This window comes from Mobula hypostoma, chromosome 12 (genome assembly GCF_963921235.1).
Source record: "Mobula hypostoma chromosome 12, sMobHyp1.1, whole genome shotgun sequence".
Lineage (NCBI taxonomy): Eukaryota > Metazoa > Chordata > Chondrichthyes > Myliobatiformes > Myliobatidae > Mobula > Mobula hypostoma.
Window position 1 is genome coordinate 92427094 of NC_086108.1, and position 27242 is coordinate 92454335.

Below are 27242 nucleotides of genomic sequence, written 5' to 3' on the forward strand. Positions count from 1 at the left end.
CCACCCACACTGGACCCCTACAATTCACCTACCAACACAACCGATCGATAGACAACGCAATAGCCACTGCTCTACACACCGTCCTTACACATCTAAAGAAGGATGCTTCTGTGAGAATGCTGTTCTTGGACTACAGTTCAACATTCAACACCATAATTCCATCCAGGCTCGACAGGAAGCTCAGAGACCTCGGCCTTGACCCTGCCTTGTGCAGCTGGATCCTGGACTTCCTGTCAGATCGCCAGCAGGTTGTAAGAGTGGGCTCCCTCACTTCCACTCCTCTGTCTCTCAACACAGGAGCCCCTCAGGGCTGTGTACTAAATCCCCTCCTTTACTCCCTGTATACCTAAGACTGTGTCGCCACCCACAGCTCTAATTTGCTAATTAAATGTGCCGACGACACTACGTTGATTGCCTAATCTCAAACAATAACAAGGTGGCCTGCAGGGAGACATCATCTCTCTGACACAGTGCTGGCAAGAAAACAACCTCTCCCTCAATGTCGCAAAAACAAAGGAGCTCGTTGTGGATTACAGGAGGAATGAAGACGGGCTAATCCCCACTGACATTGATGGATCTGGGGTTGAGAGGGTAAACAGCCTTAAATTCCTCGGCATCACTTCACAGAGGATCTCACCATGTGGTCTGTACACATCAGCTGGGTGGTGAGAAAAGCACAACAGCGTCTCTTTCACCTCAGACGGTTGAGGAAATTTGCTATGGCCCCCAAATCCTAAGAACTTTCTACAGGGACACAATTGAGAGCATCCTGACTGGCTGCATCACTGCCTGGTATGGGAACTGTACTTCCCTCAATCACAGGATTCTTTAGAGAGTGGTGCGGACAGCCCAGCGCATCCGTAGTTGTGAACTTCCCATGATTCAGGACATTTACAAAGCCAGGAGTGAAAAAAGGGCCCGAAGGATCATTGGGGACCCGAGTCACCGCAACCACAATTTATTTCAGCTGCCACCATCCGGGCAGCGTAAAAGCCAGGACCAACAGTTTCCGGGACAGCTTCTTCCACCAGGCCATCAGACAGATTAACCCACGCTGATCTGAGTGTATTTCAATGTTACATTGACTATTCCATTTACTATAAGTGATTATAAATTACTATGATTGCACATTTAGACGGAGACGTAACGTAAAGATTTTTACTCCTCATGTATGTGAAGGATGTAAGAAATAAAGTCAATTCAATTCAAAATGTTGAAATCAAGCTCGCATGCACCACTTGCGCTGGCAGCTCGCTCCACACTCTCATGACCCTCTGAGTGAAGAAGTTTCATCTTATGTTCCCCTTAAACTTTTCTCCTTTCACCCTTAATACGACCTTAGTCCCACCCAACCCCAGTGGAAAATAAGCCTGCTTGCATTTACCCTATGGATACCCCTCATAATTTTACGTACCTCTATCAAATCTTCCCTAAATATTCTAGGTTCCAAGGAATAAAAACCTAACCTGTCTAATCTGTCTATATAACCCAGTTTCTCCAGACCCAGCAGCATTCTTGTAAAATTTCTCTCTGCTCTTTCAACCTTATTTACATCTTTCCCGTAGGTAGGTGACCAAAACTGCACACAATGTTCAGCAATGCTTTATACAACTTCAACATAACACTCCAGCTCCTGTATTAAATATTTTGATACTGTATATGAAAGCCAATGTGCCAAAAGCTTTCTTTAGGACCCTATCAACCAGTGACGCCACGTTGAATTATGTACCTGTATTCCCAGATCCCTTTGTTCTACCGCACTCTCACCACCCTACCATTCACCTTAGTTGGTCCTACCGAAGTGCAACACCTCGCATTTGTCTGCATTAAATTCCATCTGCCATATTTCCAGCCGATCCAGATCTCGCTGCAAACCATGATAATATTCTTTGCTGTGCACTGCACCCCCACCTTGGTGTCATCCGTAAATTTGGTGATCCAGTTAACCCCATTTATATAGATGATAAACAACAGGCCTAGCGCAGATCCCTCCACAGTCCACTAGTCAAAGGCCTCCAGAGAGGCGACCATCCATTACCACTCTCTGGTTTCTCCTACGAAGCCAATGTCTAATCCAATGTACCACCAGATCTCGAATGTCGAGCGACTGAACCCTCAGGACCAACCTCTCATACGGGACCTTGACAACTGTCCATGTTGCCCTGCCTTCATCCACTTTCCCGGTAACTTCCTTCTATTCGTGCAGCTCCCAAATTCCAAGTCATTATTTTTGCTACGTGAAACAGTTTTTCCTCATGTCCTTGGTTATTTGAAATCTATGTTCATTACCAATTCTGAAATTATAGGAATAATTTTCCTTAATACCCTTTGCAATAGACCTTTTGTAATTTATTTTTTTAATCAAATTTCAGAACAATCTCATACTCAACAGTCTGTCCGTAACTGAAATTCCTCATTTCAAGCTCGTTTCATTGAAACTTTTCTGCATCTTATTTTGGTTTTCTACATCTATTCTTAAAATAGTGGCCAAATGTAGGTTCAACATTCCAATGCAGCTGCACCCATGTTTCATAATGATTCAATATTTTCTGTTATTTCTCAGTGCCTCTCCTTATAAAGTCTGTGATCTTCAGTGCTGTTTTGAAACACTTTCTCCACTCGTTATACAGACATGTAATCTCTGAGAACAAATACTTCTATGCTTCATTGTCCCTAACCCTTGTTTAGAATTTAATGCTAAGTTTTTCAGGGCAACGACTGCATATCACATAAACCAGACAGAAAACTGCCCCCATCATGAAACCATTAACTGCCCCATATCTCAACATTTTGCATATATAATCTTGTTCTCTCCTGCTATTCAGTCAAACACACCCATCACGAAGTCTACAACCACTTTCTTTTAGGCACCTGTACTGGTTGCATTATGACCTAGTACAGCAATTCGTACGTGAGAAACTTTATTATGAAAGCAGCCCAATACATCTCGAGCACATTGCTCCCCACTGCTGGGAGTATCCACATGAGGTGTTGTCTTAAGAAGGCAACACCTACCAAAGATTCCCACCTTTACAACCATGCCATCTTCATATAGCTACAGCAGCAGATTCAACTACTCAGGTCTTGAACCAAACTGCACAACCTTAATCAGTGTCTCAGACCAGCAACACTACACTTTGCACCACAATGGAACTGAACTTTTCTTTTGGAAATAGTGTTCTTTCTGGTTTTGTGTTATTTGTGGTAAAAGTGTTTATAATTCATATTCAATTTATATTTTTCTACATATGTTGTATACCTGATGCTATGACACTATGTTATACTGACAAGTTTTTCTTTCACTGTTGTATCCACAAGTCCATACTTGTAGAGTTCTTCTGAAATGTCAAGTTGGAATTGATGCTTTTATTCAGAAAACCAATAACCAGAGCATATGCTTTATTTTGATTTTGTAATAGGATCTTTCAGCGAATCATTCATATCAAACAAAGGCTGGATCAAAATGAGAAAAACATTAATCAGAAATTTAAAAATTGCTAAAACAATAAACTACTACATAAAATGCTTTCAGTATCATCTGAGGTATGATTTTCAGAAGGTTGTTTTCAACAGCACAATACATACAAAAATATATGTAAATAATATTTACATATGATAAGGTGAACTGAATTTACTGATTCTTAAGTTAAGTCATGCTAACCTGCAATTCATAATATGAAATCTTTAATCATTCAAAAAGACATGTCACAAAATAATGGCATGTGCCCAATTATCCCAGCTTGTCATAGTGGTTCATGGAATTCAAATCAACACTTTTCCTTTCTTCTTTCCATCAAATATTTCTCCTTGGAGGATCTATTCAATTATTCTGAAAATTATTACAGAATCTGTACTCACCACCTTGTTAGGCAGATCATGACAAATTGCCTTCATTTTTAAGGCTTTAATCACCACTGGAATCAGTTAATCCATACTCATCAAAACCTTCCTATAAAAACTTGCTAACATTTTGCATAGATTTTAAATAGAAAACAAATCACACTGTGCTAATATTCAGCAATTTCACTATATTGAACATATATTTAATAAAACATTAGTTTATTGATATTGCCTCACTATATTAGCTTGTATTAGAAATGTAAGTGATATTCAGGACTAATCATCATTTGAACAAATCATGCTTCAAAATAATTTACAAGAATATCACTCTCTGCTTCATTAACAAAATGTAAGGATAAAGCAGGCAAAGAGGAAATATAACTATAATAATCCTTTCAAGATTTCTCATTTAGAATAAATAGTTCTTTGAATTTTGGAATAATTATGCTATAAATATATATATTTGTTTAATATAAAAAGAACTATCTTTATCAGCTGCTGCCTCTTGCTTGGGTAACTGCACAGATATAATAGTACCCCAACTTGTAATACAGGTATCAGATTCACATGTGGATGTTGGACAGCAAAGTTTCAACCAGCTACTGAATCAGTGAGAACATCACAATAATATACCAGACATTCAAACTGTCATACTTTTAAAGAAAAGGCAACAATAAGAACTGGGAACCCTTGTCAGTTTTCTCCTTATGCAATCTTTGGTAGCTTAAATGTCACATTCATCTGAGATTAATAAATTCACAGAACAGAAATCAAACTGGGAACTAGTTTGTCCAAATGACTAGGCACTACAGTTTTTCTTATGTTCCAAGGTGAGTTTTGATCTGCTCAAACTTTCGATGGGACTTCAAATGAAAAAGTAAATATTTTGCAATGTTATATATAAAAGACTAAATTCTATCCTTAAATCACCATCACCAAGACTAATATAAAACAACTGAAATAACAAAGTGTGGTGGAAAATCAAAACAATTTTAAAACCTCAATTTTTATGATTCTCAACTTTTTACATAATAAAAATATTAAATATGCATATATCTATACCTCAAAAAGGTGGCTGAAATAAACACAAGCTATTTATTTTGGTGTACAAGAATTCCCTGAAAACTTGGTATATAAACAAGCTATATTAGTTTCTTCATACAGAGCCTACAAAACTAAGTATTGAACTACAGGATTAAAATTTTAAATGATCATATTTACAACAAATTAGTTAGGCCACGCTTTATCAAAAATGAAGACTGCTGAATCACACAACTTCAACATTGGCTGGGTGGGTAATACAGATGTGGAACAACAGCTTTAAAATGCAACAGATAAACTGTACCCTCAAACTGGTGAGGCGTTCTTTAACTTTGCAATATACAATCAAATTCCAATACAAGCTTATAGCTCTTTCATATAAATTGTGACTCTTTTGTATTCCTTGATTTACCAGAAGAGAAAAGGTATTATTGCTATTGATGAAAGGAATGTAAAACAATACTCTAGTAATAATAACATGGTAGGTCACCTCTCCAACTAGCATATATGATATGGTGAAAAATGATCTTAAAAATCAGATATACAATGACACAGGCAATAACTTGATGTGTAGGAAAAATATACAAAATAAATTAAGGTTTGATAAACAAATAAATCTTTTTAAAAGTTTAATGATGCATGTCTCTGCAGTTTGTTTAACATATTGTGACAGTGCTAAAGAAAACTTGGTGCATCTGAACAGTAGACTGATAATGGATCTAACAAGTGTGTTTTAGGATAACTTAGAGAACTATGTGATGAGCAACTACACTGTACCATTCTGATTCTAGTTAGTTTTCAGGTGCATCATGTGACCTTACTGAGTAGGGAAATATAATATAAATATATTAAAATATAAAAATAAAAAAGTGGCCATTACCTATCTGATTTCAATTAGGATAAATGCATTCTTAGCTGCCCACTGAGGTTCAGTGTACTCATTCTTTTTTATCCTGGTGAACGTGAAAATAATGTGGCAAAGAGAGATACAGGAAACAGGCCCCTTGTCCCACTGAGAACACACCAACCATCAAGCTCCCTTCTTACCAGCATTCATTTTACTCTCCCCACATTCTGCCGCTCACCTCCACTCAAGGGACCATTTCTAGTGATCAATTAACTGACCAACCCAAACACGAGGAAATCTGCAGGTGCTGGAATTTCAAGTAACACACATAAAAGTTGCTCGTGAACGCAGCAGGCCAGGCAGCATCTCTAGGAAGAGGAAGACGACCCTTTGTCTCAGCCCGTTACATCTACTGTACCTCTTCCTAGAGATGCTGCCTGGCCTGCTGCGTTCACCAGCAACTTTGATGTGTGTTGCTTAATCGACCAACCCACATATTTTTGGAGGATGAGGAGGAAACGGGAGCAGATGGAGAAAACCCACATATGGACAGAATCAGAGACCAGGATTTCACCCGGGTCACTAGAGTTGAGCAGCAGCTTCACTACCTGTTACTGTGCAATCAAAACTAAGTTCACTGTCATTTATCTTACTTCCTTCACAGAATCCCTGTAAAAATGTTTTATAGTGCAGGCGACCTGGAGTCAATTCCTGCCACTGCCTGTAAGGAGTTTGTACGTTCTCCCCGTGACCGCATGGGGTTCCTCCAGGTGCCCTGGTTTCCTCCCACAGTCAAATGACGTACTGATTGGCAGGTAAAGTGTCCCTTGAGTGGGCGCAGATTAAAATCTGGGGATTGCAGGATGGTGTGACTCAAAGGGCCAGAAGTGGTTATTCCCACCTGAATTTCAATAAGTTAAAAAAAATAATAATAGTTCATGAAACAAAGTACAAAAGGGTGTTGCTTGGCATAACTGTTTACAAATTAGGATTTTTGGCATCAGCTTCATGCTTATGTTAACTAATAATGCAACCATGACTCTACCGTGTGTAGAGTTCATAAACATACAGCTTCAAATTAGCCTCCACAATGGAGAAGAATCGAAGTGGAGCAAATCTTTGTATCAATCCTGTATTGCAAACATAGAAATGCCAATATGTGTAGGGCATTGAGGTCATGATTTAGGAGCTTTTGTCAGTATTAAAATGTGAGATTGACAGGCTTAATAACAGGTCCTAGCAGACTCTGGATTAGATGTTATTGCTACATTCAAGGCACACTTAATATAGCCTCAACTATCGCACATGTAAACAAAGGTTTTAATGTCTATGTGTTGTTCTTAAAAGAAACCAAATTTAATTTGTTAAAATCTACAATTCTTGCCTAAATGTATATTCAACCTAAATAACACTCTAAACAAGAAACAAATGGTACTGCAGTACCAGTAAATACTTTGCAAAACTAATTTTTAAAATTATGTATTCGTGGTTATAACTTTTGTGAATATGTAGAACTAACAGCTTTGAGGTTCAACATGTAAATATTTGTGTGTGTTATAGTATATATTATAATGCACACAGTTATTAATTACTCCTAAGATAACCAACAATCTTGTGAACAATGTTCTGATCACCAGCAGATCAACTTTGACTTCTCATGATAAAATTTCCTGAAATTAGACAGTGAAATGCAGATTTAAAAATATTAAACAGTTTCATTCCTGCATGTATATAGACAAATTTGATCCTCCCAGCCTGCAGGGAGTAAATTCCCCAAGAATGGGGAAAGCATCTTGTGACTTTCTTTTCTAGACTGAAGGCACAATGTAAATGTAAGTCATTCTTTAGCAGGTTTCCAGAGATGAAGAGTGTTGTTGGAGGTGTTGGTTTGAGTATCCTCAAGGCTGTCATTTGTAAGTTTCAAAAAAAAATTGTAACTTGGCAAGAAAAGATTCCAATAAGGGCATACAATTGGCTGACAACATTCTGAGCATCACAAAGTTTTCCAAAATAAACAGTGCAAACCTAAAAGCGTGCCTTTACACAGATCTCGCAGAGTAGGATGTAACTTGGATGTAGCTCAAATGCCTCCATTTACTCTTTGGTTCAAAAGAAAAATGATCAATCATTCAGTGAATATGCAGTTTGCTTACGTAACCTCTGGATGGTCATTAATGTTATGAGCTTAAGTTCTAAGATGCAATGGACACCTGTATTGCTGTACATTACTTTGAAACAGTACATTTTTGGCTATGTGTACAGAATCCCAACTGCAAGTACCTTATATAAAAAAACATGAAGATGACACAGTTAAGAGGGAGTCTCTATCGCTGTTTTCCATTTTCTTGGATATCTGCTTTATCCTTCCTGCAGGCAAGCAAAACTTTGTGGCATCCTTTTCCAATTTTATACATCCACATTACATTCATAACATCTAAGCCAATACTAGAAATGATCCAAGAAAGTTGTGCTTTTAGTCCAAGTTTGTCAAAGGCCTCTGTTCCGAATGCGGAAATCATTTTGTTATAGTAGGGGGGCATAACAGCAATTCTCACCAGGAAGAATATCGCTGCCATCAGAAGCCCATTAATAATATTTGGTTTGGAGGTTTTTGGGTAACATAATGCTTCAAAAAACCACCTGAAAAGCAAACACAATAATAAGAATCACTTTGAATTTAACATACGATGAAAATACAATTTATGATTTTGCACCATCATCATCATCATCACGGGGAACTTCCACCGTAAACTTACAAATTGACAGCATATTCGATGACCAAATGTAACTGTGGTCCAGATCACATGTTTACGTCACACTCTCTCTTCCCAATTGCAATAGTTAGAAGTTCACTAAAGGGGCAATATTCATGCAAAACTGAGTATACAATCAGTGGCCACTTTATTAGGTATATTTAATGCAAATATCTAATCAGCTAATCATGAGATAGTAACTCAATGCATAAAAACATGCAGACATGGTCAAGAGGTTCAGTTGTTGTTCAGGTCAAACACCAGAACAGGGAAGAAATGTGATCGAGGTAACTTTGACCATAGTTGGTGCCAGACAAAGCGGTTTGAGTATCTCAGAAACTGCTGGTCTCCTGGATATTTTCACACACAACAATCTGTAGAGTTTACAGAGAATGGTGCGAAAAACATCCTGTTCTGTGGGCCTAAATGCCTTGTTAATGAAAGAGGTCAGAGATGAATGGCCAGACTGGTTCAAACTGACAGGAAGGCAGCAGTAACTCAATTAACCATGCGTTTCCAACAGTGGTGTTCGGAAGAGCATCTCTGAATGCACTACATATCAAATTTGGAGTGGATGGGCTACAGCAGAAGATCACAGTGAGTTCCAACCTGTTCCTAATAAAGTGGCCACTGAGTGTATTCAGGACTAAAGAATTAAAATAAAAAAATAAATTCTACAGCTATATCTGTAGAGAGCTGTCTAATAGCATTTCTGCATATTTTCCTGCAATAAAGATTATCTGTGTGAAAACCATAATTCCTGGCAACACATACAGCTTTATAAGCAATGCAAATCAAACTAGAACAGCTAGTATGAATGGAGGCAGAAGATTTTGCACAAACTTTGCCACAATCTTCCAGATGCCCAACAGGATGACATCAAAATTTCCTGTGAGTCTTTTGTTCCCTTTCCGCAAAGCTATAGAGTTTTATATGAAAAGACCCTGTTTCTTAACATCAAGGAACTTTAATCAAAAATCTGAGTTTTCTCCATCATCCATACCAACACAAAGAAAAACCAGGTAATCAAATAGTGTAATTACCTGTATTTATCTCCAGTGAATTGGTTAGTGCACTTTGTGTTTAAACAGATGACAGAAAAGTCAATTTTGACATTCAGTTTTGATGACAACCATTAGGGCATTGGGGATATAATTAAATTAATGCAATGATTGTTTATAGACAAGGAAGGTCATTGACCCTATCTTGGTTCAGTCACATTAAGTCTGTCACACTTAATCATTTGCAGGTTGAACTTGAACAGTGCAAATTTAGTTTTAAAATCGCTGTTCTAATTTTTGCTTCAAATTGGAATATTTATCTTAACTACAAGACTGGTGGGTTTACACATTAACTAATTTGCTACCTAGCCATATTGGCACTAAGAAAGCAGGCTCGTAGTATTTAGATATACAAGCATTGTAAGGTCAAGTTCTCAGTTTTTCACAGTCCAACAGTCACACACTTTTCACTTGCTTGAATGAAACATCACACTTTCAAAGCGTATTAAAGACATGATTAAGCAGTGATGGCCCTTCTGAAATGGCTCTGGTATTCTTGATAATGGCATTTTTACAGAGACATTTGGCAGAGAACTGCAGGACGCAATGCAGTCCAACTCTTATCCTTTTTGATAGAAGAATGCTGTAAGTCTGAGAAGCTGGGAGAGTTGCTGTAGTGCAATCTGCAGTGGTAAAATGAGTCAATACAGAGAGCAGGAGAAAGGGCACTCACAACCTAAATAACCTATTTAGGTTTTAACCTATATTTGCTATAGGCAGCTACAGCAAATCAGGCAAATGGCAAACAATCCACCAAATTCCTGTCTTTAGCCTCATAAGGGGGAGTTTCATGATAAATTATTAAGACTATCCCTCCAATCTCATCCACTCCCTGATCCAATTACATTGCTAGTCAATCGCCACCTAAGGGTATCAATTGTGTGAGAACTGATGTTGAAAGTCAGGCAAAAGCTGTGGTGAAATAGTATTCATATCAAAGTTCAAAGTAATTTTGTTAACAAAGAAAGTGAATCTCATCATAGACTACCTTAAGATTCATTTTCTTGCAGGCTGTTTACAGGAAAATAATGAAATGCAATAGGATTTATAAAAAACTACACATAACAAAGACTGACAAACAACCAATGTAAAAGGGAAGACAAATCATGCAAATTATACAAAAAAAGTAATACTGATAACATGAGTCATGGAGTCCTTGAGGGCTGTCAAGTCAGTTCAGTGTTGAGGTGAGTGAAGTTATGCATGCTGGTTCAGGAACCTGATGACTGTACACTAATAACAATAAACTATATATAAACAAAGGCTGACAACCAATCCACAAAAGACAAACTTTAAATAAAAATAATACTGAGAACAAGTTATAACGAGACCTTGAAAGTGAGTCTGTAGATTGTAGAATCAGTTCCGAGCAGGAAATGAAGATATCCATTCAGGTTCAGGAGCCAGAGGGTTGTATGGTATTACCTGTTCCTGAACCTAGTGGTGTAGGAATTCATCTTGCCTATACCTCTTCCCATACATCTTCCTCTCCACTACATCTGCTCCCAGGATGAGGCTTTTCTTTCCAAGACATCAGCACTGACACAACAACCTACAGATGCACTTTCAAAGACTCTACAACTCATGTTATCAGTATTTTTTTCTATAATTTGCACAACTTGTTTTCCTTTTTGCATTAGTTGTCAAGTCTTTGTTGTGTTTTTCATAAATCCTATCGTATTTCATTATTTTCCAGTAAGCAGCCTGCAAGAAAATGAATCGAGGTAGTATATGTTTTTGATAACAAAATGACTTTGAATTTTGATACGAATACCATTTCGCAACAACTTTTTCACCCAGAGATATCCTCCTTCTTTAAAGAACAGGGTTTACCTTCCTCAACCATTGACGCTACCCTCAACTGCACTTCCTCCATTTTCTACATATCCCCCTCCTGGCACTTAAATATGCAAGTGGCCAAATGCTACATCTGCCCATTCATCTCCTCCATTCAGGGCCCCAAACACTTCACCTGCAAATCTATTGGGATTGTCTACTCTATCTGCTGCTCCCGATGCAGCCTCCTTTGTATTGGTGAGACCCAATATAGGTTAGGAGACCACTTTGTCAATCATCTCCACTCCATCCACAAATATAGCAGAATTTCCCGGTGGCCAACCATTTTAATTCCCATCCTCACTGCTGTTCCATGGCAGCTGTGTAGTCCACGGTATTAAATAGTTAGATAGTCATAGTTTGTTTCCCAGGTAGCGAGTCTACAACCATGTGGGACCAGCTTGGGCAGGCACCTCAGTCAGTAAGGACAAGTTGGGCTGGTAGGCCTGTTCCATAAGACCATAAGACAAAGGAGCAGAAGTCGGCCATTCGGCCCATCGAGTCTGCTCTGCCATTTTATCATGAGCTGATCCATTCTCCCATTTAGTCCCACTCCCCCACCTTTTCACCATAACCTTTGATGCCCTGGCTACTCAGATATCTATCAATCTCTGCCTTAAATACACCCAATGACTTGGCCTCCACTGCTGCCCGTGGCAACAAATTCCATAGATTCACCACCCACTGACTAAAAAAAATTTCTTCGCATTTCTGTTCTGAATGGGCGCCCTTCAATCCTTAAGTCATGCCCTCTCGTACTAGACTCCCCCATCATGGGAGACAACTTTGCCACATCCACTCTGTCCATGCCTTTCAACATTCGAAATGTTTCTATGAGGTCTCCCCTCATTCTTCTAAACTCCAAGGAATACAGTCCAAGAGCGGACAAATATTCCTCATATGTTAACCCTCTCATTCCCGGAATCATTCTAGTGAATCTTCTATGTACCCTTTCCAACGTCAGCACATACAACTCTGTACTATACAACTCTGATTATGACTCCACGTGCACTCAGTATTATTTTTATTTGCCCATTGGTGTTTGTCAGTATGTTTATACACAGCTTTTCATTAAATTCTATTGTATTTCTTTATTTCCTATAAATGCCTGCAAGAAAATGAATCTCAAAGTAGTATACAGTAACATATACATACTTTGAAAATAAATTTAATTTGAACTTTGAACATGAGGGCGGTGCTTGGCAAAGCCACCCCATATGCATTTGGAGCATCACCAAAGAGACATCTTGGTCAGTTTTCACATAAACCAGACACACAAATTGTACAACAGTTAAAAGAAAAAAATGCAGTTGCTGTAAACACTCATCAGGTCACACAGCTTCCGTGGAAGAGCCACTGAGTTCATGCTTTAAGTCAAAATCCCTTCATCGTAACTTTTTCCCATTCTTTAATCTAAAATACTAACTCTGCACCTCTTTCCACGAATGCTGCTTGACCTGTATTGAGCATTTTCTATTATTTTCGAACATACAGGTATGCACAATCTGATACTGTTGAAAGAAATAACAAGAAAGTCAAAAACAGAAAAAGAGGGCAACACATAACATTGAAGATAAAATAATTACAAACTACCACACAAATATCTTGGGGAAAAAAAGGTACCCAGATCCTAATAAGTATAAAATATTAAATCAGTGATGACGTTTGAAATTCATTCTATTGAAAATATCCTATTTTTAAAAATAAATCCAATAACAAAATGAGCAGATTTTAAATGATATTTGCCCAGGTTTTCCAGTGAATGCCTCTTTTGTTGACTTATTTCCTCTCAGCCTTCAGCACTATTGTCACATTGGTTGCTGAAGTTGCAAATAGATTTTCCTGTAAAACAGGATTAACACCACCACCAAACTGTCAGTACATCATGCTTCCTCGTGTTCAGAAAAGGGAAACGTGATGTACTGACGTCATATCAATTACAAAGGGGAAAAATGGATTGAAAGACAGGAAAGACAAAAAGATTTTTAAAATCAAAATCTAACAAAAATTGTCTTAAGGAATGTTAAATTGTTCTTTTTGGGGGGATTGATTTGCACTGAAGGAACACAAAATAATTTATTCAATAGAACTTGCAACTTTCTATGGTGAAATTAGTTCAGTTTAGATGAAAATGCAATTTCTTAAAACACACAAGATTTCATTAACCTGAAGCAGAAGGATGTACTGTAAATCATTCAGCAACTTGTTTTGCTTCATGGATTACTGAATAAGTTCTTCCTTGCATCAAGTTGTTCACACCTGATCTTAAGCAAGACTCACATATGAACTATTAAAGACCTTTCTAGGATTTTGCAACTAGAAACAAAATACAACTGTTTATTTTTTTGTACAATAAAGCATTACAAATATGAGTGTCATTTTATTTATAAGTACTAGTATACCTACCGCTGGTTAACAAAAGGAGTTGACAACTCTGCAATCAGACGAAAGTTAGCAAAATAAGGCAGCATTCCATCAACCTAAAACAGCAAGTTAAAAATTCAAAGTTTATCTATAATACATATGATTAAACAATTAGATTATTCAAAGTATCTCTGGCTGGAAAACTAAAATTGTTAAATGTCCTTCCATCAATTATATTCCATAAATAATTAAAAATCACAATGTTAACATATGTTGAAAGTAGAACAATAAACACGTTACATTGTTGATATCTTGAATGAACTGTAAACCAGAACAAAGGGAAAAGTAGTTAGTTAAATATAACACAGCCCAAATGTGATCACTGAAAAACAAAGCCTTGTATGTAATTTTTGTTACAGAAGTAAATTTTACTGCTTGTGTTACTTTACTTGCATGCTCTGACCAGCCACTCTTACACAGTATATTGACTCATGCTCTTACAATGACTTGCCTATGTATAATTCTGGTGTTATTCGTGGAAAGCGGAACTCTAATTTTTTCCCTAGATATATTTTTCATCAAAAACCTTTATAAACTTCATAAAACCTTTGTAAATGCAGAAAATATTACACATAAACAGAAAGCTACTTCATTTGGTGGAAGATGGTAATATAATTTCATCCATACCAGAGGATTAACTTTTATATAATACAATAGTGTGGAAATAGAATAAGAGAGACATGAATTTAATACTTAGTATGAACAGAGGGACAGAACAGCTGAAATGCACGAACCTCTTGATGAAAATATTAAGCATTATTCTGTAAATGCACTAAAGAAACAAAATGTTTGATCTAATTGGAGACTTTATCAAGTGAATCAGCAGCAAACAAATTACAGCAAAACTTGACCCTTACACTTACTGGGAGCTGTAGCATGAGATATCTGTTGAAGCCAAAAGCTAGTGAACAGCCAGTGACCCACATTATAAAGTACATTTCACAATGTGATCTCAAACCTTTAACAAGAATTAACTGCGGTAAGAAAAACTCACCATATCATAGTAATGCTCTACGCAATTTCCACTGGCTTCAATGAGATCCCTTCATCAGACATTTTCCACTCCCCTCCCCTTTCAGCATTCCAAAGGCACCATCCTCTTTGCAACTCCCTAATCTATTTTTCCCTTTACAGCAATCACTCCCTTTGTCCAGGCACTTTTCCAGATCACCGCAGAAAATAAAGGGCCTGTGCCTTTTATGTCTTCCTTTCATATCAAGGAACCGAAATTGTGTTTCACTTGCACTTCTTCCAGTCTAGAGTACTGGATTTGCAGTCTACAATACGGTCTCTACAATGAAGCAACTAAATGCAGATTGGTAACCAACCACTTTGCAGAGCACCTGCATTCAATCCAGAGGACCAGCCTTCTTCATCTCACACGCATCTATCTCTGCTCTAATTAACACTGTTATACAGACCTCATGTAAGGTGGGAAAACATAATATTGAACTCAATAATATCAACATTTAGTTTACTTTCTCAATATTAGAATTAATTAATTCTTTTGTATGTAACATTTTCTCAATTTTTCCTCTCTCTATGAGCACATCCTGTTCTGCTGGACATTTCCTACCGCTCTGCATTTTGCAACTTTTATATTCTTTTGTCCATGTTCAATCTCTCCAATTGGCCTCCTTTGCTTAAAAAGAACTAGATTACTTCATCTACAGCGTATCCCTATAGAAACTCTGACCATACTCTATCACATATATTCCTTATTTTCATTCAGGCAAAATAAATGTTCAAACATAGTAGGTTACTAACAAAGACAAAAATGACATATCTTCAGCAAAAGAATAGAAACATCTATTTTAAAAGTATCTAAAACAAATTGTTCAAAATGTGCAATATAATGAGATCGATCTGATTCCTCATCTATGTTGATAAGACCTATCTCCACCTTAAGACTAATCTTCTCAACTTCTGTATGACCAGCATCTTAGGGAGCTCCTCATCTGACATCCAGTCCTGGGTGAGCAGAAATGTTTCCCAATTGAACATGCAAGGTAACAAAGCCATAATTGAGAAAAACTGCATTGTTTGGTGACAGATTCCATCGCCCTCCATTTGGTACTGTCATGCTAACAGGTTTTTTTTTGCAGCTCTGGTGTTCTATTTGACCCAAGCAAACTTTTGCTTCCAAACCGCCTATCACCAAGAGACTCTGGCTTCATCTGTCTCATTACCTATCCCTGCCCCAGTGTCAGCTACTGAAATCCTCAAACATGCTCCTGTTGCCTATTGACTCAAATACTTGTATGTCCTCTCAGCTATCCTACTTAGACACCAGTTTATCCGAAACTCTGCTGCAATCCTGCACTAATTCGCATTTGCCCTACTGTTCTCTAGCTCCTTTTAAAATTCTCTGACATCATGATACCCCCCGATTCTCTCACCTACATACTCAGCAGTAGTTAAACTGGAGCAACCAGAGGAAGCCCACACAGCCACAGGGAGAATGTGTTATGCCGTAGAGATCACACTCAAGGTCAGGATTGAACCTGGGTCTCTGGTATGGTGAAGCAGTAGCTCTACTAGCTACCCTACTCTGTCTTCCTGTTAATATAGGATTATCTTAAATGGATGTTTGATGGTCAGTGGTACCTTGATGGGTTTAAGGGCCCAGTCTCCTTATCCTTCTCTGTGACTCAAAATTTTTTGTTCCTATCCTTTCTGACCTCCTTTAGCTATATAAGCCTTTGAAAACTCCACATTTCTCAAACCTTACCACCCTGTTCTTCTAACAGCTTCATATTTTTCCTATTACCGCATATTTCTTAAAATAATTGTCAAATTATTTTTCAGTATTCTTTTTCAGTATCAGTTTTTTTAATTTGCATAATTTGTCTTCCTTTGCACAACAGTTGCTTTACAGTTTGTGTAGTTTTTCATAAATTCTAAAGCATTTAATTTTCTGTAAATGCCTGCAAAAAATGAATCTCAAGGTAGCATAGGTATCATATACGTACTTTGATAATAAATTTTACTTTGAATTTGACTGAGTGACAAACACTTAGCAGTTCAGGAATAGCTTCTTCCCCTCTGCCATCCAATTTCTGAATGAACATTGAACCCATGAACACTGTTTTTTAAAAAAATATATTATTTCTGTTTTGTACTATTTTAATCTAACTATTTAATATACATATATACTTACTGTTAATGATTTCCTTATTTTTTCCCCTTCTATATTATCACGTATTGCATTGTTCTACTGCTGCTAAGTTAGCAAATTTCATGACACATGTCAGTGATAATATCTGGACAATACTCCACTAGTCAAGTGGGAAACAGCAGGTTAAGGAGAACACATTTATTCCTAAATACTTAAGAATAGTCCAACTGCAGTATTTGGTTAAATGTCAAATATTTTACCATTCCATTCTTCTCACAAACCTTCAAGTCACTTCCCCCTCCATCCCTCTTAAGTTGAAAATTCCTCCTCTACACCGTGCCTCTTATCCCCAAATCATCGTATCTGGTTCTTAACAACCACCTGTATTTAAACAGAAGGGAATTAATTTGCCGTGATCTATCCCTTTTCTCCATCACCCAAAATGCCGGGGCACAGTGCCAACCTTGTGATCACCACTATTAACAACAGAAATTAGATTTAATTTTGTTTCAGTATAGTTTGTGCCACATTAAATAAGCATGCAGTCCATCTGCAGCTACACAGATGAACTGCATGGAGCTCTTAGCTTTACGTTAAGAAGGATTGACATACGAATAAATACCCCATTCATCTGAATTAATCACTAACCTGGGGGAAAAGGCAAGGGTTGACCTCTTACTTGTTTAACTTTAATGCTTTGAATTATATGCTAGTATTCTATCATTTAATTTTTATTTCTAATATTTAAATTATTTAAATCATTGAGTAATTTTCAAATGCCTCTAAGACATTTAAAATCAATTTAAATGCCTTTGATAAGTTTTCTATCTGCTTGGAGCATGACTATAGGGAACTCAGCATAACTCAACATTCCTATGTCCATCATTTCAAAAGAGTGGATAGTTTCATACTGAAGTTACAATCTACAGATAACGATGTGTCACAATAGCTGAAGGCAAACCTATTGTGCCTGATTCTGGCAGTTATATCTTTAAAGCTTTGAAAGTAATTCATATTTTTTAAGTAAAAATCATATTGATCCTTTGTTGAGCCTCAATCCAAGAGTCCAGTTCAAAGATATTCATTCATACTATACCCTCATGCTTCTGAAGCTAAAGGAGGATTACCTGAAATATTAATATCTGCTACACAGCCTCAAGCCAATGAATTCCCAGATGCCTTTCATCAGGGAGCCTGGGGCAGGATTTCAGTTTTCACTGGCAAATATTGAATGTCCCAGATCATTTGAATAAAACCAGAGGACAGGTTTAAGGTAAGAGGCAGACCATCTGAAATCTTGAAGACAAAACTGAGGGAGTGGTGGCGATAGAACAAGTCACAACATTTGATTAGAACCTAGGCAAACATTTGAATTTCCAACATATGGAACAAGTATTTAACTAAATGGAACAAGTATAACTAGATGCTTGACACTCAGAGCAATGATTCTAGGACCTTATACAGTGGCACAGAACAGGTTTCAATTCACATACAGCTTTATCTTCATCATACTGTAACAGAGAGGGCGAAGGCAACAGTATAGGATTAAATTATGAGAAGCACATTTCAACACCCATGAGCTAGAAGTTGTGCAGAAGGATGACTTGAAACAAAATAATGACAAAATGAGTAAGATGCACACTTATGCAATTTGCAGTACCTGACACACTTTTTTTGATTCCTGCCACTCCTTACACCCTAGCAAATATAAAATAAACATAATTGTTTACAACAAATGCACTTTTACACCTTTGAGGAAAGTAGTAATCTTGCGGATGCCTATTATGTATAATTAAAAGTTTACTTACTGTGTTATAGGTGCAAGTACTCATAAATAAAATCAAAGAAAAAGATTCACAACCAAGGTTGAAGCATTGTATACTAGTACCATTATATTCTGGTAAGTCCATTTTAGTATTAGACAATATAATTGTTCTATAAACAGCAATAGTATCTAAATGCAGGCAAGGAAGTACAGAAGCTCACTAGGTCAATTGACTTCATCATTTTGTAATTTTGCATTTTCAGTTTGGTAAGGATAGTCAGAATAAAGTTAAGATGTATTAGAGGGAAAGTATTAGAGATACATCAGCTAGCAGAAAAGCAATACACTCGTGCACCTAAAGTCAAAGTTGAGAATGTTATGTGCACACTACATATTTAAACAGACAATAAAGGAAAACAGAAACCTTTTCTGGTAACCTAGAATCAGTGACAGTACAGGTGAACACAAAATACAAAAAGTAGTGGATATAGCCCAGTCCATCACGGGTAAAGCCCTCCTCACCATTGAGCACATCTACATGGAGCATCATCCATTATCAGAAACCCCCCCAACATGCTCTCTTCTCGCTGCTGTCATCAGGAAGGTGGTACAGGAGCTTCAGGACTCACACCACCTGGTTCAGGAAGTTATTACCCCTCAACCATCAGGCTCTTGGAGCAGAGGGGATAACTTCACTTGCCCCATCACTGAACTATTCCCACAACCTGTGGACTATCTCTTGTTCTCAAAATTCATTGCTTGTCTATTTATTTATTATTTCTTTCTTAATATATTTGTACAATTTGTTGTTTTTTGTACACTGGTTGTCCGCCATATTGATGAGGTCTTTCAATAATTCTATCATGGTTATTAGATTTATTAGATTTATGCCTGCAAGAAAATTATTCACAGGGTTGTATATGGTGACACACATGCTTTGATAATATATTTACTTTGAACTTTAAAGTTTCACTTATGACCACTTTTGCCTCTACCCATTCACACTAGCAACATATAGGAAGGGGAGCATGCTTTCAAGATGTTACAGAAAAGCATTTACCAATCTCCATTGTAAATACAAAAGTAACAGTAAATCCCATTAGATCATTTAGAACATAATAAGTGGTGTCATTTTAGTCAAAAAACAAACTCAAATAATTTTGTGCAAATTGGCCATTCTTCTAGTGGAATCATTAATAGCTTGTAAAATAAAAAAAAAGAAGCAAAATTGTCGGGATTTCTTATCCAAGTAGCATGTGCTCAAAAAGAATTAATTTAAAACTCATGTTGTTGCTCCTTCATGTTGATTACATAAAACGACACACTTTTATTATAAAAGACTGTTTTCAGTTCATTTAGGATTTTCAGCACTCAGTGTTGCTTTACGAACTACTATTAGAAATATTTTAAATAAAAAGAAACATATACTTTGCACATTGTTTCAAATGTTTTGAGTTTACTAACAGCAGGAAAATCATCTGTAAGGGCACTTTTGAATATCAGTACATACAGTTAAAATATGCTGCATCACAAGTCAAATTGAACAGTGGATAATTTTCTTTAATAACAACATGAATGACTTTTTTCTTTAAAAAAAAAGCAAATTTGGCCTCAGTCTTATCATGATGTCAAAGGTAAAATATACGGATTCATGTCAGCAGGTCTAATTGCAATATACCTGTCAGCAAACTGCACTGCTGTTGCCAACAAGAACTGTAAAATCATATTTATCTTTTTATTTGTTGCAGAAATCCTTTCAGCATCTGTGTAGCCACATTTTTCCCCACAGTTATGGGTTCATAATTTAAAATGCAGATGCCTGAGATACAATGGGTTTGCAAACACCGATGGCAACAAGCTTAAGAGTAGCAGTATTTAGAACTTTCAATTAGACAACAATAATGCCAAAATTAGGACAGCAATTTATTGATGAGTTTTTATTCACACTATAATGTGGTACTGAGGTATTACTAGTTTGCTAGTGTGGGTTCCATTCAAGGCAGTACTTCGGTTATGCATAAGTGATAAAGTATGCATAAGTATTTGTGCATCAAAAATGTCAGCTTTGGAAAATATCGTTTTATTTATTTAGAGACACAGCACTGAACAGGCCCTTAACAACCCACCTATTTAACCATAGCCTAATCACAGGACAATTTACAATGACCAATTAACAGTAGATCTTTGGACTGTGAGAGGAAACCCACACACTCATGGGGAGAATGTACAAACTCCATTAAAGAGGGTGTTGAATTGAACTCTGAACTATGGAACAACCCAAGCTGTACAGTGATGCACTAACTGCGATGCTACTTCAATCAATTCTCTGTGCTAATATTCTCATTTAAAGGTGTCAAACCATTACGACAAAAAATCTCAAAAAAAAGACCCTCTTTGACTTATTAGTCATAGTCATACTTTATTGATCCCGGGGGAAATTGTTTTTTGTTACAGTTGCACCATAAATAATAAATAGTAATAGAACCATAAATAGTTAAATAGTAATATGTAAATTATGCCAGTAAATTACGAAATAAATCCAGGACCAGCCTATCAACTCAGGGTGTCTCAGGGTACCTCCATCAGTGTGGGACTTTGCCAAGTAAACACAATATTAGCATTCAAGGCTCCAGTTGAGAGGATAAAATGACACTGGAAATACGGTCCTTGGAAAAATGCAGATGAACCCCTACTGAATAACGCTTTCGATTATAGCTTTAACAAAAAAATACACCTAGTCCTGGCCTACTCATGGAACCACATCCTGACATGAGACAAATTTCAAGGAATAGCACAACAAAAAACAAAATTATGACAACACAACTCAGGGATAACAGTAGGAAGCGTGTTTTATTAAAGATGATAGTACAAGCAAAGTTAAATACTTAGAAGCAAGAAGAGAAGTGTACGAGTAAGAATTGTTACAATAGTTAAAGATGGAAGAAGAATGTCCCTATTACAAACAAATACTGCATGCAAAAATACAGTAGAGAAATCATCTAACCCAGTATGCAAATCCCCTGAATCTTTGGACCATGAGTGTACAGCCAGAGGCAGGCCTGAGGCCAAAGTGACTTCGCCCATTTCTAATACGGCATGACATTTTAAAAGATGAATCTGCCATTCCTCAGCTATTTAAAACATTTCAGTACAACTACTTAAACTTCAGCATACCAAGTTTTAAAATCAGTGCATTTGGGCAGTTTCAAGGCAATATGAGAACTTCTGTATAATCAGACTGTCCTAATTTCTGACCTTTGCTGGGAGGAAAGGGAAAAAGTTAAAAGGCTGTTGGCACCTTGATCACTGTGCTAAGGAAGGTTTGCAGCTTCTAAGAATTACACTCCAATACAAGGGCAGGCATTTCCCCTTAACCTCAGGAATTCTGCTCTCACCTATGCTTGGGCCAAAGCTGTCTAATGCAACTTTTGAAACTGAACTTTACTGGCATATATTTGTCAAGTTGGCACACTACAGTATGTAACAAAACTGCTGCTAGTCATTGGTTCAGTTTTGCTCTCTCTCTGTCCAATTTGCTGACATGTCCCACAAGTCCTGTTATTAGCAACACCTAACACAGACAAAGTATACTTATCCATTACCTGCAAACATTAACTGATTTTATCTGGCCATATCCTATCAGACAGACTTGCTTTATCCTATTCACCGCATCTCCACTTTCTCTACAACTTAAAACCTTTGTCCCTCACTGTTAACTCCTTCCCTCTCCCCCTCCCCACCCACAAATGCTGGCTGACACGCTGAATTCCTCCAGCAGATTATGTGTTGCTCCAGACTCTAGCATCTGCAGCCTCTTGTGTTTTCATTGTATTTAACAGTTACGCACAAGTGATTTAACAGTCTGTGAAATGAAGGTTGTATGAACTACCCTGTTCTTATTGTACACAAATCACAATAGTTTAAAGCAGGGGTTCCCAGACTGGTGTCCAGACCCCTTGCTTAATGGCTTTGGTCCACGGCAAAAAAAATGTTGGGAACCCCTGGTGTAAAGTATGCTCACCTGTTAATGTTTATGATGTAATTTTAGAAGTCTAATAGAGACTCAGAGAACTGTCACACTAAATGTAATTTTATGTTGAACATTAAGTTATTATTTCATTTATTACTTACTCAATTACTTATTTTCTTAATATTATCCTATAGAGTTACAAAATACACGTGGACTAAGATGTTAACTGTCCTGTGCTATCACCAGTGGGATCATCAGTTGATCTGCCACCTGTCTTCAGGAGTTTCGGCCCGCTTATGATCAAGACTCCCTCGAGGTGGTGGGCCAGCAGTGCTAAAGCACCACCTCCCACTGGTGAGCTTAAAAGCTTGGTATCTGCCTCTATCAGAGTTGTTGGTCACTTCCATCCAACAGATAATCTGCTCTTCAGGTGTCTATGCAACTACTGAAGGGTTTGCAAGATATGTATACACTGTCTGACTATCTGCCCCTTTAATATTATCCTATAAATTTACCTGCTAACAACATCCACCTGGCTAAAGGACAAGCCTATTGCTGTTTCCCCTTGGTCCATTCTTGCCTACAGATACTGCTATTGTCTAATACAGCACTCACCAGTACATAATAGCAGGCATACAGCCCGATCAAGTGGTGGATTATAAAGTAAACGTCTCCAATTGCTTTCCAGTACCACAAAATAAGGAGGAGATCTAGAAAAAGCAACACAGAACATAACATTAGAAACAGGTGTGAGGTGGGAGTTTATTCAGTTACTCACATTTAGCTACAACAAATGTTACATGAACCATAAATGTAACCTTCATTTGAAATGCACACTTGAAATCTGTTTTTAGTGAAGCCACCTATCACCTTCCAGCTTGTCCTCCTTCCTCTTCCCCCACCATTTTATTCTGGTGTCTGCCCCCTTTCTTTCCAGCCCTGACAAAGTGTCTCGGCCCAAAAACTTGACTGTGTATTAATTTTCATAGATGCTGTGTGACCTGCTGAGTTCCTCCTGCACTTAGTAAAGTACAGAGAATGTTTAATCACACAGGACCTTCAGAAAAAGAGACCCAAGGGTTCACTAGTTTTGGCTTTTTAAACTTGGACAAACCAGAAAATCCATTCACAAAACAGTAATAAGTAATCAGGGTTACTTTGAATGTATTCAAATTTGAATGTATTTGGAGATTTCTATTACAAAAAGAACTCTTGGAATGTAGCAAAGTTCTCTTCCAAAGTTGCATAAATGTCTATTCAAAAATTGAAAAATAAAGCACAATTATGGATATAAAATATCTAATCAAAACAGAATTATTAACTATAAAAAAAGACTAATTTTCTGAAGCATATGTGTTCTTAAGAAGAAAACGGAAGATAGACACTGAAAATGTCTAGCAGATCCAATAAATCTGAAATAGGAGAGGCCAATTCATATCCTAGGATGCAATGGTCAGTCTTTCTCCCAAGATATGGAACTCTAAAATCTAGGGGCATAGATTTAAGATGAGAAAGAAAAGATTTAAAAGGAGCTCAACAAATTTTTACCAAAAGAAGTGATGGTTATGCAGAATGAGAAAATAGTAGAGGCAGGTACAATTAGATTTAAAATACATTTAGACTGTTATATTGAAAGGAAAGGATTAGATCAGGGGTTCCCAACCAGGAGTCCACAGACCCCTCAGTTAATGGTAAGGGTCCATGGCATAAAAAAGGTTGGGGAACCTCTGGATTAGAGGAATATGGTCTAAACACATGCACATGAAACTAACTCAGATTGGCAACTTGGTCGGCATGGATGAGTTGGGGTGAAGGGCCTGTTCTGCTGTTGTATAACCCTTCAGACTCCAGGTCCTTTGTTAGACACCAAGACAGAAAGGTGATTCTGTTCTTCCCTCCCTTCACCTCTACAAGCATGATGGATCAGTGCAAATTTAAAGTGGCATTTGTATGTTCTTAGATTAGTCTCCAAGTAGCAGCCTCACTCAAACAAAATTCTGGTTTGTTTCTCAGGATACATTCCCTAAAGGCTCTCTATCTCCAGTGGACCTTTATTTATGTACACAGAAACATGATTTACTGAGAGATAAAACACAGTAACAGACATACCTGGCTCAATAATGAGCCCACATTACCCAATTACACCCATGTGACCAATTAACCTATTAACCTGTACGTCCTCGGAAAGTGAGAGGAAACTTTCACAGGCAAGACATACAAACTCCATATAGATAGCAGCAGAATTGAACTTGTATCATTGGTGCTGTAATATTGTTATGCTAACTGCTACTCTATAATGCCGCCTATGATGAAACCAGCATTCCCACATCAAACAATTTCAACATTTACGCATGTCTGCTTCAAATCTGTGCGATAAGATATTTCTCAGCTTGTTCCTAGTTTTACTCTAGTTAACATGAATCTGAAAGAGAAATCAGCATATAGGACGAAGATTGAAAATCTGGCTGAGAGGTGCCACAACAACAGCCTCTCACTCAATATCAGCAAGACCAAGGAACTTCAGGGGAATGAAACCAGAGGTCCATGAGCCAATTCTCACCAGAGGGTCAGAGGTGGAGAGGGTCAGCAACTTTAAATTCCTCAATGTTAGATATCGCTTGAGAGGATGTGTTCTGGGCCCAGCACACAAGTGCAATTACAAAGAAAGCACAGCAGTGCCTCTGCTTTTCTCAAAGCTTGTGAAGAATCAGTATGATATCTAATACTTTGACAAACCTCTATAGATGTGCGGTGGAAGTATACTGACTGGCTGCATTACAGCGGGGTATGGAAACATTAATTCCTTCTGAATGGTAAAATCCCACAAATAGTAGTGGATAGAGCCCAGTCCATCACAGGTAAAGCCTTTTCCACCATTGAGGACATCCACAGGGAGTGCTGTTGCAGGAAAATGGCATCTATCATCAGCGATCCCCACCACCCAGGTCATACTCTCTTCTTGCTGCTACGACCAGAAAGGTGGTACAAGAGCCATAGGACATACACTACCAGGTTCAGGAACAGTTATTACCCCTCAACCATCAGGCTCTTGAACCAGTGGGGAAAACTTCATTCAACTTCACTTGTCCCATCATTGAACTGTTCCCACAAGCTATGGATTCACTTTCAAGGACTGTTCATCTCATGTTCACGATATTTACTGTAGATTTATTTATTATTTTTGTTTTGTTCTCTTTTGTATTTGCAGTTTGCAGTTTTTTGCACATTGGTTGTTTGTACTGTTGTGTGTGGTCTTTCACTGATTCTATTACGGTTTTGGATTTACTGAGTATGCCCACAAGAAAACAATTCTCAGGGTTGTATATGGTGATATACATGTAGTAGTATTTTGATAAGAAATTTACTTTGAACTTTACTAAAACGGATACTCACCAGAAATTAGGTAGCCTGTGGCAATACCCAAATTTAATTTTACTAGTGTAGGGTCTCCCCTGTAAATATCAAGAAGCAGAAATTTAACAAAAATAATAATTACTGCTTGCAGCATGAAATCTTTGTAATACTGAGTCAAAATAGTAAAAACAGTCTGCGGTTTGTTCAGTAATCAAAGCAGACTCACTAACCAGGAAACCCATCCTAGATACTATAGGTGCACCGATACTGAGACCAACTGTGATGGCTTTGCAGATGCATAGCTTGCCAAAAACATCAAATATCAGAGATCAGCAATTTCAATTACAAACTGTATTCCTATAAGGGGACAGTAACTGGGAAAAAGGAGGAGACAGGAGAATTGAATAGGAGAATACAGGTAAGAGTAGCACATGACAAATGTAATGGAACTTTTACATCAATTTCATATGCAAGTTAACTCCATATTATAATTTTGAGACAAAAGACATGGACCATTTGGCCTGTCTAGAATACTCTACATTTCATCATCGTTGATTTACTATCTCTCAACGTCATTCTCTTGTCTTTCTCCAGTAACATTTGACTCCCTCACTAATCAAGAATTTATCAATCTCTGCTTTAAATATCCCAATAACTTGGCTTCCACAGCCATCTGTGGCAATAACTTCCACAGATCCACCACCCTCTGGCTGTAGAAATTCCTCCTCATCTGTTCTAAACTTCCTCGATAATTTTGTGCTTAATCAACGTCCTTTGCCATTATTAAAATCTTATATTTCCTCAGCAAAAACTAATTATTTCTAATTTTTGTTTGAAGTTGAAAGACTTGGAAGAATAAAGTGGTCCTTAACATTTGTTCTAATTATTAAAAGTCAACGTGAATAAGCCTCATGCTGAAATTAAACAAAAACTGCACCTGTAATGAACTGTGAAGAGATTAGTAATAAACTTCAGGAGATTATAGGCAGGCTGCTGAAGATTTTAATTATTACATTTCAGGCAGAACAAGGAAAAGCTACATAAATTAGATAGCACTATTCCAAAAGGATTCGGGAACAATAATCAAAGGACATATGTGCATAGTTCACTAAAAGTGCCTTGGTAGGTTGTTAAACAGCTGAGAAAAGCAGACAGGATTTAAGGCTTTATAAGAGTGGCAGTGAGTACAACAGCATGATGAACCTTTATGAAATACAGGCTTGACAACAAGTG

At 37.4% G+C, this 27242-nt stretch overlaps 1 protein-coding gene across 7 annotated transcripts in view; it reads right to left on the minus strand.

Annotated features, from left to right (window-relative positions):
• Positions 1-3391: 3391 nt before the first annotated feature.
• The window catches only part of tlcd4a (TLC domain containing 4a), a 41826-nt gene continuing 17975 nt past the window's right edge, over positions 3392-27242 (minus strand). For all 7 annotated transcript variants that reach the window (XM_063064603.1, XM_063064601.1, XM_063064600.1 and 4 more), the window contains 4 exons: positions 26049-26107; positions 23271-23365; positions 13785-13858; positions 3392-8368 (listed from right to left, as the gene is read on the minus strand). In XM_063064603.1, coding sequence (XP_062920673.1) covers positions 8053-8368; positions 13785-13858; positions 23271-23365; positions 26049-26107 — 544 coding nt within the window. In that variant the 3' untranslated portion in view covers positions 3392-8052. The remainder of the gene's footprint in view (positions 8369-13784; positions 13859-23270; positions 23366-26048; positions 26108-27242) is intronic.